This window comes from Xyrauchen texanus, chromosome 31, assembly GCF_025860055.1.
Source record: "Xyrauchen texanus isolate HMW12.3.18 chromosome 31, RBS_HiC_50CHRs, whole genome shotgun sequence".
In the NCBI taxonomy this organism is placed as follows: domain Eukaryota; kingdom Metazoa; phylum Chordata; class Actinopteri; order Cypriniformes; family Catostomidae; genus Xyrauchen; species Xyrauchen texanus.
This window is the reverse complement of record NC_068306.1, coordinates 22,693,400-22,707,774: the sequence shown is the minus strand read 5'-3', so window position 1 is coordinate 22,707,774 and position 14,375 is coordinate 22,693,400. Positions and strand designations below refer to the sequence as shown.

General features: G+C 39.3%; 1 protein-coding gene across 9 annotated transcripts in view; it reads right to left on the bottom strand.

Annotated features, from left to right (window-relative positions):
* Nucleotides 1–13,796, bottom strand: part of mark2a (MAP/microtubule affinity-regulating kinase 2a) — a 53,452-nt gene extending 39,656 nt beyond the window's left edge. For 8 of the 9 annotated variants that reach the window (XM_052099547.1, XM_052099545.1, XM_052099546.1 and 5 more), the window contains exon 1: nucleotides 12,668–13,796. In XM_052099547.1, coding sequence (XP_051955507.1) covers nucleotides 12,668–12,706 — 39 coding nt within the window. In that variant the 5' untranslated portion in view covers nucleotides 12,707–13,796. Of the gene's footprint in view, nucleotides 1–5,574; nucleotides 5,834–12,667 lie in introns of those variants that run through there. The other variant, XM_052099548.1, reaches the window with a different exon arrangement.
* Between the last annotated feature and the right edge of the window lie 579 nt (nucleotides 13,797–14,375).

Below are 14,375 nucleotides of genomic sequence, written 5' to 3'. Positions count from 1 at the left end.
TACCGGAGTACCAGTATTTTTTACAACACTATTCCTACTAAATCTCACACACTTGTGGAGTAAAATTAAGTTGCTTAGAAGCTGGTAACTGGTTAATAATTTAGTTACGCTCTTTTTATTATTTTATTTTTCATAAAAACAAAGGGTGTTTTACAGTAAATGTACTGAATTACAAGCAGTCACGTCCTGTTGCCGGGAAAAAGCCTCTCTCTTTTTAGTTGAAACTGATAAGTATGTGGTTTGAATCTGAAGAAAACTGCTGCACCGCACTTTTTTTGCCTGATTGCATATTATGCATGAAGCCATCTATGACATGCTGAAGACCTCTTTGACAATCATCTAGCCTCTAATTACTACATATATATGCACAATTAATCCAAATATTATTTACCTGCTTTTTTTTATGTGGAACAAGCTTTTCATAATATAATATATTATAGGGAGTTTGGACTTATTCATTCATGAAGTCGTTGCTTATAAATATTGGTAGTGCTGTTTTTTGGACATTTATTTCCAGAATACAATCATGTTTTGCTGGTGCTTGGCTCGCAGAGCACAACACATTGTGACCAACCAATAAATCGCAGATGTCAAGTCCCCACCTAATGTTCGAGCTGTGCTCTACAGTGGTATCAAACGCATAGTCCAATCCGACCTGCGCGGCAACATTTAGCACCCGCAGTTTCACTCTTATAATCTGAAACGTTTAATTGCTTATTTTCACTTATTTTGGTGAGGCAAGTTGAAAAATACAGTTTCTACTCAGAAAAATATTAAATGAAAAACATTTAGCTTTTAGTCCCAGATTTAAACATTACATAAAGCAAAATAATAGTACATTTTTGCTAAGGCAAGTATCACTAATATATCATTGCTTATTAAGGAGAGTTGTGCTATTACATTAAGCAATCAGACTTGCAATTTTTGCCTACTGGATGGCAGGATCTGCAAATAAATCCTATAGACTTGAAGGATGGACCTGAGCAATATCTAGATGCAAGAATATAAATAGAGACTTGATAGTGAGTAAGCATGTGATGGTATTCAGTTATACCGTATATCATGGTAAATAACATGCACGATATTGCTATAATGGGCACTAACAATACCGTAAATAATTCTAGATTACCTTTTGGCCATTTTGTTTATTTAGATTTTTCTGATCGAACAGTAGTGCTTTTCCCATCAACGAATCAAGATTCACAACACTGCATTTATGCGGCTCAAATGACACATGCATACTCTGATGTAAATAAACCAGCATGGAAGAGAAACGTGGCTAGAGGAGGAACGTTGCTGACCCTTTATCCACATTCTAATAGGTTGAAGTCGGTAGAGTGGAAGTACTTGGGGTTACATAAAAATGCAGAGGGATTGTTGGTTAGGCTTGGGAATCATAAGGAATTTTACCTTTTTGGTTCCGTTTCCTCTAGACAATTCCACTTCCAGTAATGATTCCAGTCATTCTTTAAGTACATTTTTTTTAAATAATAATTTGGTAATGAGAAATGCAATTCTTATTGCATTTATTACCCTCTGCTGTCTGTTACTAAACAATTAGATCATTTCAGACTTCTAAAGAGCAGATATAACCAATCAGAAATAAATGTAATAAAGTTCATGTAAAAGGTGTTTGCAGATTTTGTAGAGAAATGTGATGGCATATTAATTTATTATTTTATAAAATTCCACTTACTACAACAAAACTCGTGCAGTGTTTCCTCTATATGCATTCAGCAGCAGCACACCATACACTGCACACTGCTGAATGGTGATATGAAACAAAAGGAAACACGCATACAAATACATCCACATGCTCACAGTGAAGTCACCATTTAGCAGTCCAGCAAAGGCTGTTTGTGAGTGTGTGTGCACAACAGAGAAGCAGGATAACTGACAAATTAGTCACGGGATTGCATGCAAATGTAATAATCCCTGAATGTTCCACGTTCATAATGCAGTGAATTCCCACATTCTTTTATTCACTTAAACATTTCTGTATCGGTAAGCCAGTACATACAGATGAACAATTTATATCAGTAGTCTTGTCTTTGTATCAAACTGTATTTCAAGATCTTGTGCAAGTAAATCAGCTCTACAACATCAATCTCTCTCTCTCTCTCTCTCATGCACCTCAATGAATGCTTGAGTTTCGTGTCATTGCGCAGAGAGAAAGTCACAAGTAAGTTTGTTGCATATTTATTGAACTTAGTTTCAACATTCAAATGCCATTGAACCACATCTCTCTGTAAGCGAGCGATCTTATTACCGCTCCTCTATATGTTTCGTGCTGAAGATTCTAAAGGACACTGGCACTGGTAGAGCTGTGTGTTTTACGATGTAGGGTTAGTAGAGTCGGTGTTCCAGCCACATCGGTGGAAAATTGCACACTGGAGAACCATTAACAGAACCGAAAGTCATGAGGATCATACCATTCCGGTATTTTTTTAAAGAATGGAACTGGTTCTGAACAAGAAATGGTTCTCTATTCCCAACCCTATTGTTGGTTGAAGTTTCCATTTGTGTAAAACTTGGGAGACAAGTGGCAGCGAAACTGCCATGCACAACATGTTCGTACATCCACGGGACAATTATTATTATTGTGTTATTGTATAACACTCTAATGCAGAATTTACACTAAGCCCAATTTATGCTCACCGACAGTTTTGTGGAGCTCGCCGACAAAAGCCTGAAATCGTAGGTAAATCAGAGCTCACTCCCGTGAGCGATGATCGCAATATATTAATTATCAAAGACGCGATCTGAGAGAATCGCAGACACGTCGGCGATGTCAGCGAGACATCTAGAATGTTAAATATCTGGACCTGTCTGCAATGGCGCAATGTGAAATATGTTTTGATTGAATACAACTGCAGCGTTGACCTACAGCCAATGAGAGAGCAAGAAAATGTATGATCATGCATTTGTTTTCATATCTTGTATCACTCCTCGTGTGTACTCTGTTGTGAAACGTAATTTGGAGTCCAGGCAAAGTCGTCAGGGATTCATCAATAGTGAAATGTTTTGTAATGTTGCAACAGTCTTAGCTGTTACCCTTGTATTTTGTATCATACTCATCACTAGGGGTGCTTGAGCGCTAAAACCAGTTAAATAACCCCTGTTATTTAACTGGTAGTATGATAGAAGTCAGTTTGTTTGGAAGAGGGAAGCATGGGATTATCCTAACACCTCCAGCAAAACTCAATGGAGTCCTGGTTGAGAAAGTTTGTTTCCAGTTCATTCATGTAAGTTTGTTTCTTCTTATGTTGTGTATTTGTTTTCACTTGATGTATATAGTTTAACTGTGAGCTCCCTAGCTAATGCTAGATTCCTTTTCTTTTTGTAGATGGACTCTTTAAATCTTGTTTTATATTTTGTCATCTTGAAACTTTATATGGAGTTGCAAAGGCAGTACATATGTGGATATCAAGTGGTTTCTCCTCAATGGATTGTTCTCACTGCATTGCGGATTATCAAATATCCAGAGTACAAGGATTTAACAACCTCCTCGTGGTCGCGATTAGGGGTTTTCACTCTCAATAGGGTGCGTGGTAAGTTGGAGGTGGATTGCGGAGTGTATCATGAGCCTCCACATGCTGAGAGTCTCCGCGCTGTCATGCACAGCGAGCTATGTGATAAGATGCACAGATTAACAGTATCGGAAGCGACCGAGACTTGTCCTCTGCCACCCGGATTAAGGTGAGCAACTGCGCAACCATGAGGACCTATGTAGTGGGAATTGGACATTTCAAATTGGGAGAAAAGGGGATAAAATAAAAAACACACAACTAAATGTTATATTTGGTTATGCATCTATGGTGTTGATGGTAGATTTTTCAAAGTTCAAGGTTCTTTTCAAAGTTATTTTTTTTATCTGTTAAAAGTCAGTTTGGTATTGAAAATCTAATTAAACTAATAAGAGAACAACAAAGTTTGTTTATCATTCTACCCCTTTTTGTAATGTAATTCAAAACCGTTGTAATACCGTATACTGTGAAAAAAGCTTCAATTATCATGACATGAAAATTTGATACAAATCACATGGCTAATAGTGAGCAAAGACAACTTCACATGGACAAGACCTCACAGATCCGATACCAACATGCAGATGAGAGGCAAACATTAATGCATCTGTACGATTATCATATAAACTGACCCGTAGTGTGTGTGCAGGGGCTCACAACCTCCCAAGTGTCAGATATCGCACCGTGTATGCCCAGCCTAAGGGTACAAATCAGCTACGGTGATAAACAAGTCATAAACAAAAGCACAAGACATCACAAAGGTCATCTAGTCTAAAAACATATTTTGATATTTTGGCGGCTGCCCAAGTGATAGCCTATTTAGGACTGCCGAGGCAGATTTAATGATAATCTTGCTATCAGCTAAAGGCTTCTCACTTTCACACGAGTGTTACAGAACTAGCGCGCGATCATGATATACTCTGCTCTCTGTCGAGTGCATGCAGCAGCTGGGATTCCCTTGATCCAACGCGGCGAGCAGACCTCAAAACTGAAGGTAGAATCTATTAGAGCTCATTTTATATCAACAGTGTCATTTTTCAAAATGTGTTTCAGCTAGTATACATTTTTTCATAAATATTATAACTATGTTATTATTATTACTATTATTTAAGACAAGCTACACTGACCTAACCATGGTAATGAGGTGCCTTTCCTCCTGTCTAAAATGTTATGTTTTAATTATTTTTGAAATTAGAAACATTATAACTTCCTGTAGTTTTTGTTGTTGACATCAAAAACAAAAATAATGTCACTTGATGAATGTCCTTGTACTTGAAAACCATGAACAAAACTATGCAACATAAAAGGAAATGCGACCCAGGATACATTAAATACAGGTTATGTTTTTACTATAGTATAGTGGTCACCACTTGAGTTCCAATGTAAATCTGGGTCCTGAAGCAAAACCAGTTGAGAACCACTGAGATAAAGGTCTGGAGGTCAGGAGCAGTCTGGCTGCGCTATCGTGCACCTACAGTATATATATTAATTGTTAAAAATCATAGGACATTACTTTAAAAGCTCACACAGCTGATGTTATTTTTCATTTAGTAGTTAATTTAACATTAGTTAGCTGTGCTAACATGTTATATAACTAAAGCATGTTAGTTTACATGTTCTAGTTACATGCTATTTTTTTTTATCATGTTTATAATTCTGTATATTATTTTAAATTCTCTTAGTTTTCTTATTGATTCCATTTATTTTCAAAAGGGAGACTTAACACATACTGCAACCCTACACATGCAAACAAATTCCTCAAACCATAGTCAGAAAAAAGCATACCGAATCTACAATATCAGTCACACCTCAGAGATGACATTAAACACCTATGCGGTAAAGGAAAGATGTCATATTGCACACCATGATAAATCTTGCATAATAATCACCAAACAGAGGAAAGGCTACACTTAACATAATCGACAGAGGGAGACCTACCTCCCTTTGAGGAATAAATCACAAATACAAAATATGGTTGCTTAGAATAATGACACTTCACTGGAAATGTAATGCATGTGTGTGTTTATAGCATTTTTGCCCATAGAAATACCTGCTGTGAAGTGTTTAACCTCATCAAAAGTACATGCGAAAGGTGAAGACAGATATTCCATGCTGGTTTCAAAGCCAAAGCCCAGCGTTGATAGCCACAGATGAATAGCCCAGAAGAGGATTTCAGAGGTGAGGAGGTCTCTGCCTAAAAATAATGACCCACATGCAGATCTCTCCAGGGGTCAGAGCTGAGAAAAGTAGCTTCCTCAAAGACTGCGGCACAACAGGAAGTTGAGCAAATTCCCAGAAGTACAATGATAGAGAATAATGAGAGACAGAAACCCCCCCACCCCCCAAATAATTTGGGTTTGTTGCTAAATCCAGATTACACTCAGGAAGCAACATGTCTGGGTTTGTCAGGAGGAGTGGCTGCGGAGTGAGAGGAGGCCTTCAAGAAGCTCTCTGGAAACGAGAGCTGACATGCCCGGACAGCTGCGATCCAAGACAATGGAACAGAGTGGGAGAGGACAGAAGAACTACAGACTGTGCCGCTCTGAAGGTTTCTCCATTTCAACTGATCCACAAGTACAAGGTGTCATTTATAAGAGGGTCAGATGAACGATGTCATCACAGGATTATTTGTGTGGTAGAGCATGAATATTTTAAGGAATTAAAGTGTAGATTGAAGAGATTATTGCAATGATTATAAGAAGATTGTTAGAAATTCAGAAACTGCTCTGAGTGCAAGATTAGTTTCACCGTTTGTCATTGTTGACATTTACGGCCTGTTTACAGAGAGCTAGTAACACAGAAGTTAGGTGGATTGTAAAATTAACAGCAGTGTGGGGCAAGCGCTTCCCTAGTATCGGGAGTGGCTTTGTGTGGATTTCTTCCACGTAAGTGGAAACGCAGCCTCAGACTGTATGAAGTTGCTATTGCCCCCACTACACAGGTCACGACGTTCTGGATTCAGACCCCAGATTGATTCCATCTTGACTGCAAGACATCACGACAATGGTTACGCCCTCTCATCGTCTCTAGTGAGGAGCGCGACAAAACAACAGTGCCGGTTACATCATATCTGATCTTTCAGCGCTGTATTCTTGAATATTTTTATCTAGCACTGAAACATCCTTCACTGATGCCCTGTCCTGGTCCGCACCCACTTCCTCTTTTCCCCCACACGTGAGTAAACATGAGGTGCGTGTTTCCAGAGTGCCTTTAGACCATAACGTTTTTCTTTCTAATTTTATTTTTATTAATTAGCATGTTCCAAGCCTTTAATAATAAACAAATACAGTGAGGAAAATAAGTATTTGAACACCCTGCTATTTTGCAAGTTCTCCCACTTGGAAATCATGGAGGGGTCTGAAATTGTCATCGTAGGTGCATGTCCACTGTGAGAGACATAATCTAAAAAAAAAAAAATCCAGAAATCACAATATATGATTTTTTTAACTATTTATTTGTATGATACAGCTGCAAATAAGTATTTGAACACCTGTCTATCAGCTAGAATTCTGACCCTCAATGACCTGTTAGTCTGCCTTTAAAATGTCCACCTCCACTCCATTTATTATCCTAAATTAGATGCACCTGTTTGAGGTCGTTAGCTGCATAAAGACACCTGTCCACCCCATACAATCAGTAAGAATCCAACTACTAACATGGCCAAGACCAAAGAGCTGTCCAAAGACACTAGAGACAAAATTGTACACCTCCACAAGGCTGGAAAGGGCTACGGGAAATTGCCAAGCAGCTTGGTGAAAAAAGGTCCACTGTTGGAGCAATCATTAGAAAATGGAAGAAGCTAAACATGACTGTCAATCTCCCTCGGACTGGGGCTCCATGCAAGATCTCACCTCGTGGGGTCTCAATGATCCTAAGAAAGGTAAGAAATCAGCCCAGAACTACACGGGAGGAGCTGGTCAATGACCTGAAAAGAGCTGGGACCACCGCTTCCAAGGTTACTGTTGGTAATACACTAAGACGTCAAGGTTTGAAATCATGCATGGCACGGAAGGTTCCCCTGCTTAAACCAGCACATGTCAAGGCCCGTCTTAAGTTTGCCAATGACCATTTGGATGATCCAGAGGAGTCATGGGAGAAAGTCATGTGGTCAGATGAGACCAAAATAGAACTTTTTGGTCATAATTCCACTAACCGTGTTTGGAGGAAGAAGAATGATGAGTACCATCCCAAGAACACCATCCCTACTGTGAAGCATGGGGGTGGTAGCATCATGCTTTGGGGTGTTTTTCTGCACATGGGACAGGGCTGACTGCACTGTATTAAGGAGAGGATGACCGGGGCCATGTATTGTGAGATTTTGGGGAACAACCTCCTTCCCTCAGTTAGAGCATTGAAGATGGGTCGAGGCTGGGTCTTCCAACATGACAATGACCCGAAGCACACAGCCAGGATAACCAAGGAGTGGCCCTGTAAGAAGCATATCAAGGTTCTGGCGTGGCCTAGCCAGTCTCCAGACCTAAACCCAATAGAGAATCTTTGGAGGGAGCTCAAACTCTGTGTTTCTCAGCGACAGCCCAGAAACCTGACTGATCTAGAGAAGATCTGTGTGGAGGAGTGGGCCAAAATCCCTTCTGCAGTGTGTGCAAACCTGGTGAAAAACTACAGGAAACGTTTGACCTCTGTAATTGCAAACAAAGGCTACTGTACCAAATATTAACATTGATTTTCTCAGGTGTTCAAATACTTATTTGCAGCTGTATCATACAAAAAATAGTTAGAAATCATACATTGTGATTTCTGGATTTTTTTTTTTTTAGATTATGTCTCTCACAGTGGACATGCACCTACGATGACAATTTCAGACCCCTCCATGATTTCTAAGTGGGAGAACTTGCAAAATAGCAGGGTGTTCAAATACTTATTTTCCTCACTGTAGATTTCTGTTCTAATTTTGTGAAATTATTCAGATTTAATTCTTTCAGATTTACATCATTTCAAAATGAACATATCATCTTATAACATTCATATCCAACTGCATTCATTTGATAAACTCAGTATTTTCTTATTCTTATTCATTTGATAAATATTGTAATATTTTCATAGAAGATCCCTCAGACACCACTGCATTGGCTGTGTCTGGGTCCCCAACACAGTTTTGTAAAGACTATTTAGACTTTTTTTTAGAAATTGTGCAATGTGCAAATGTGATTGAATATCGTGATATCAATATCGAATGATATGAAAAAAGAATATAGTGATAATATGTTGCCATATCGCCCAGCCCTAGTCTATATAAAGTCTCACAGCTGAAAATGCATATCTGAGCAAAAACCAAGCTATGAGGTCAAAAGGAATTGTCTACAGAGTTCAGAGACAGGATTGTGTCGAGGCACAGATCTGGGAAAGGCTACAAATATGTTTTGGCTGTATTGAAGGTTCCCAAGAGCACAGTGGCCTCCATAATTCTTAAATGGAAGTCAGGAACAACCGCGACTCTTCCTAGAGCTGGCTGCCCAGCCAAACTGAGCAATCGGAGAAGGGACTTGGTAAGAGGTGACCAAGAACCCGATGGTCACTCTGGTTGAGCTCCAGAGACCATGCTTGGAGATGGGAGAAACTTGCAAAAGGACAACTCGAAGCTTACCCTGTGGTCTGTGTGGGTCCTAAAGCCCCAGTACAATGATGGGGACACTATACTGTAAAAAGGCACCATCCTACAGATGAGATGTTAAACCGAGGCCCTGACTCTCTATGGTCATTAAAAATCCCAGGGCACTTCTCGTAAAGAGAAGCTATATAAATGTAACATATTCATTCATTCACATCCATCACTACAACATTCCCAAATCTGGGCTTTATGGCAGAGTGACCAGACAGAAGCCTGTCTTTAGTGCAAGACACATGAAAGCCTGCTTGGAATTTGCAAAAAAGCACCTAAAGGACTCTCAGACTATGAGAAACAAGATTTTCTGGTCTGATGAAACAAAGACTGAACTGTTTGGCCTCAATTCCAAGCATCATGTCTGGAGGAAACCAGGCACCACTCATCACCTGCGCAATACCATCCCAACGGTGAAGCCTGGTGGTGGTGGTAGCATCATGCTGTGGGGGTGTTTTTCACTGGCAGGGATAGGAAAACTGAATGCAGCAAAATACAGAGATAATCTTAATGAAAACCTGGTGCAGAGCACTCAGGACCTCAGACTAGGCAGAAGGTTCACATTCCAACAGGAAAATGACAACACACACAGCTAAGACAATGCAAGAGTGGCTTAGGGACAACTCTGTGAATGTCCTTGAGTGGCCCAGCCAGAGCCCGGATTTGAACCCAATCGAACATCTCTGGAGAGACCTGAAAATGGCTGTACACCGATGGTCCTCACCCAACCTGACAGAGCTTGAGGGGATATGCAGAGAAGAATGGCAGAAAATCCCCAAAACCAGGTGTGCATAGCTTGTTGCATCACACCCAAAAAGACTTGAGGCTGTAATCGCTGCCAAAGGTACTAAGTACGGAGTTAAGCGTCTGAATACTTATGTCAAAGTGGCATTTCAGTCATTTATTTTTTATAAATTTGCTAAGTTATCAAAAATCTTTTTTTTTGCTTTGTCATTATGGGGTATGGAGTGTAGATTGATGTAAAACAAATTTAAGGCATTTTAGCAGAAGGCTGCAACATAAAATGTTGAGAGAAAAAAATGAAAGGGTCTGAACACTTTCTGAATGCACTAAACAGAAACAAACAAGTTGGCAGGCAGGGTGACAACTTTGTCACAATGGTGTTGGGGAGGCGACATTTGTTGAGAGCAACAACACACAGTGCACACATCCTACTAAATGCTGGTTTTTAATTACAGGGTCTCTTAGGAAGGCATTCAGGTCTGTGTGAATAACTATCTGACAAGAATACAAAAGTTGCCCAAAGACACAACACACACCTGAAAGAGGATACGGACTGCAGGAATGTTGCCGAGTGACAGCTCAAAACCATGTTCAACATAAGCATTTCATGCACTAGATGGTAACAGAGAAGCAGATGGTCAGTGAGAGGGGCAACTGTCTGAGACAGTGTGTAAAACAACATGGTACGCTGGCATATATGAGGGAGAGGTGTAAATAAAGTGGGTGTGTGAGCCAGCTTGTCATTTATCAGTATTTTTAACACACTATGACTATTTCAAGCAGGGAGGTAGCAGCCAGTACACAAATAGACAACAGTTGAACACACTATGATTGAAACTCAATCATAGTTTCGAGCAACAGTTCATGCCAAGCTCAAGCTACAGGTGATCTGATACAAGAAAACTTAAAACAATAAAAGATATTTGAATCTGAAGTCAAATTTGAAAATAGGAATCTACTTTTCTGTGGCAAAGCAGACTGATGAGAAAGAAATAGTAATGGGAACACCAAAGAACTACAGAATTCAATATCATGACGAAAAACACTATTTTGTGGTACTGCTTTCATCCATGACCTTACAGGCCCTTCAGTATCTGGGTAGGTAAGGCTTGAAAACACATCTTTACCTAAACAAATAGAATTATATGGCTTTGTAAACATTCAAAATAAAAATAAAAAAACACCTCCAATGACACTCCCAGGGCATGTCTATAACAATGCTATGGAAATGCTAGTCTATACTCAGAGCTGAGGATTACAAATCTTTGACCAGAAACACCCAATCAAAACTCAAATGCTAGCATTCCTTAAGGGGTAATTAAATAAATGCATCTTGAACTGATCGGAGACAGATTTACCTGGGAGAACAGAGTAAGATGATTAAAAGTTGTTACACTATATCAGGCAAACCAGATTATTAGTTGATTCCCAAATCCACAAAATTGAGGGAAAATGTTAACCAAACATTTTTCACTGCAAATCTCAGGAAGAGTGGGGGCATGGATTTGGCAAGAAATTTCAGCAAACATTTCATCTCCACTATAAACATGCCCTACATATAGGACTCCATCAATTTCATGAGCTTATAAATGGGTACAATTTAACCAGAAAAACACTGAAAGAGGATCAGTATTTTTATACAACAGAAACAATATCTGAGCTCCCCTGCATCCTCATGCTAATTTTAGAGAGTTACTGGTATTTCTTAAAATCTTAAAAAGCGATCTGATAGGTGTGGGTGAGAAAATCAATATTTAAGTATTTTTCTATCAATTAATCTTGGTTCTCGGTACAGATGTGCCTAGTGTGAAATGACATAAGATGGCAGAAATTTATAAGTTTTAAAATTTTATTTTGACAGCTACTGGCTCAAATTCACCCAGAGAGATCTGTTTTAAAAAACAGAACATCTACATTGGGCCCTTCCAATAGCTTAGAAGAGTACAGAAACTTTGAACTGATCTGGAAAGTTTTGTTTTCTGAGTGTGTATACTTAAGTAATAACAGTGACAACAAGAAGTCAACCTGGGAAATAAAGGCAAAACATGGAGGGTTTCACTTCTGGATGAAGTCATGCATCAAAATTAACCATTTCCAAAGTGAGAACAAAACACACAAGTAGAGGTCGACCAATATTGGTTTTGCCTATTAATCGGCACGGTACCATTTCTGTTATCGGCAAAAATCCATAATTTTTCCACATTGTGTCCGGTGCTGGAAATGTGTCTCGAGATCCTCGCGTTTGATTCCAGTCTGTTGGGGTCCGTCTGTTTGAACAGCGCCTGTGCTGGGCTCATAGTCTGAGCCATTTTACCACCGGCTTCAGCCGAATACCACTGCCATCTGTGAATATTGCTACTCAACACACAACTGTACTGAATAAAAACAATGTGGTATTTCGCTGTTATTATTAAGCTTGAGTCTGGAGTCATAGGAATCAGTGCATGTAAAGTGTTACACCATGTGAACTGTCTATTGATGCATATTTTCTAATTCCATGATTTACTGCATTGAAAAATAACCAATTCAGCAGCCAGACGTTTTCCTCAGTGATGATAGTAAGCATGTACAGACATATAACAAAGCTCAACGCTGGAAGAGAATCATAAGTGCCCCAATATTATTCTAAGAGGGGAACTGTAATTATCACCTAGAACTGTTATCAAACGAAGTTGGACATCATATACAAAGCAGAACCGTCTTATGATCATATATAAAAACTAAATATAAAGCCTAATTGTGTAAATTAGACAACTTTCACAGTATTGGAAGAACTCACCTGATCAATTTGTAACAGCGGTGTCCTGGTCGACATCATCTCAGATTGTATTTGACAGTTTATTTAATGAAACTGAATGTGCGCTCAAAATTCAATCAAATGTGACATCGGCACAGCACGATGAGAAGTGTCCGAAGTCCAACTTTTAAAGAGCCACCCCGAGCTCTGTGTAGGATACCAGCCCAGTTAAGATTACATAGTTTGCTTGCTTGATTTTACCAGGAACACGCGTCGGAAAACAATAACAAATGTTGAAATGTTGAGTGAATTCAAAAGGTCGACGACCGGTTGGGTGTCATCATTGAATCTCAAATTCCCATGTTATTTTCTGTAGTTAAACTGGTGATTTTTAAAGGGAATTATAGACAGAAAACCAGCTTTGAAGATAGACTTCTTAAATTGAAGACGTTAACTGATGAAAAAATTTCAAAAAATAAATAAATAAAAATGTATACATAAGGTAAAATATTGATCCCAGTACAGATGTACCAAATCGAGTCCGAGGTCTCCAAGATTTATTAGGCCGGGTGGCAAAAAAACCGGAGGGTCCTTAATATGGCCGTAACTATAAATGAACGTCTGTATATCGTTGTACATCGGTAACGCAAAACATCAAGTCTTATTACTCCCTGACAGGGCGGAAGAAAAAAAAAAGACAGGAGTCCTTTTACGGTCCAGAAAAACTTCAGGTTAAGTTAAGGAGCAGCTCCTTCCAGTTAGCCAACTCAGCAGCGCTCAGTTCTGCGATCCTCCGAGAAACGAGCCATCAAGCAGGTGTCTACATTTCAATGTTTTTCTATTATTCTAAAGCCAAGTCAAACACATGTTGTGGTGTTGAGCTAGAAAACTAATGATCCAAGCGCAAAAACATCGTGAAGATGCTCATGTCTCGGCGCCCCTAAAAATCCCATCTAACCTGCTAACGGGCATTAGCTGTCCGGGTGACTTCGAAAAAGTCACTGATATTTTTGACAGTATGATTGTAGGAATGAGTCCAAACCGTTTCCCGGTTGTAACTGACTCTGAATTGTACGGTTCCAGTCGGTGGTCCGTGACGAATTACATCTGTGAGGCGTAGAAAGGCGAGCAGTCGGTCAGTCACGACTGGTACCGCAGCAGCGCCCGGACGCCAGTGTTGTTTGAGTTCAAGAGAGAAATGAGAAAGCAGCCTACAGATCAACTTCCTCTCCCTCTCTCGAATAGAGTTTTAAAATAAAAGCCTTTTATCCACAGTTCATACGTAGTTTTAAAATACAAAGTTTAAACCCGACTGCAGTTATGGATTTTGTAATGTATATACGTTTATTTATAGCTATTTTTCTACTGTCGAGAGATAATAAAGATGCATCTTATTATTATATTTAAAAATATAGGGGCCGTTCACACCTAAAAAGCTAGACTCAAAAAAAAAAGCTCTACTCAGCGCCATGAATGCAGATGTCTCGAGACGTGTCTTTTAAAAGCTGAGATTCTTTTTAATCTGATATGGCGTCTGAAGTAATCCTGTGCAATGTAAGACGCTGACGCAATGGTCGAAAATAGTTGAGAACAGCGAGAATCGACTCATGAACGTGTTCGCTGTGAACGGCCCCTTAGGATAGCATTGGCACTGAAATGTATGGGTTGTTATCTTCACTTGAAAGGGATTTTTAATTGATTGACGGTGCCTTTTGATTACTGAGCTGACAAAAACAGAAACTTTTCATCT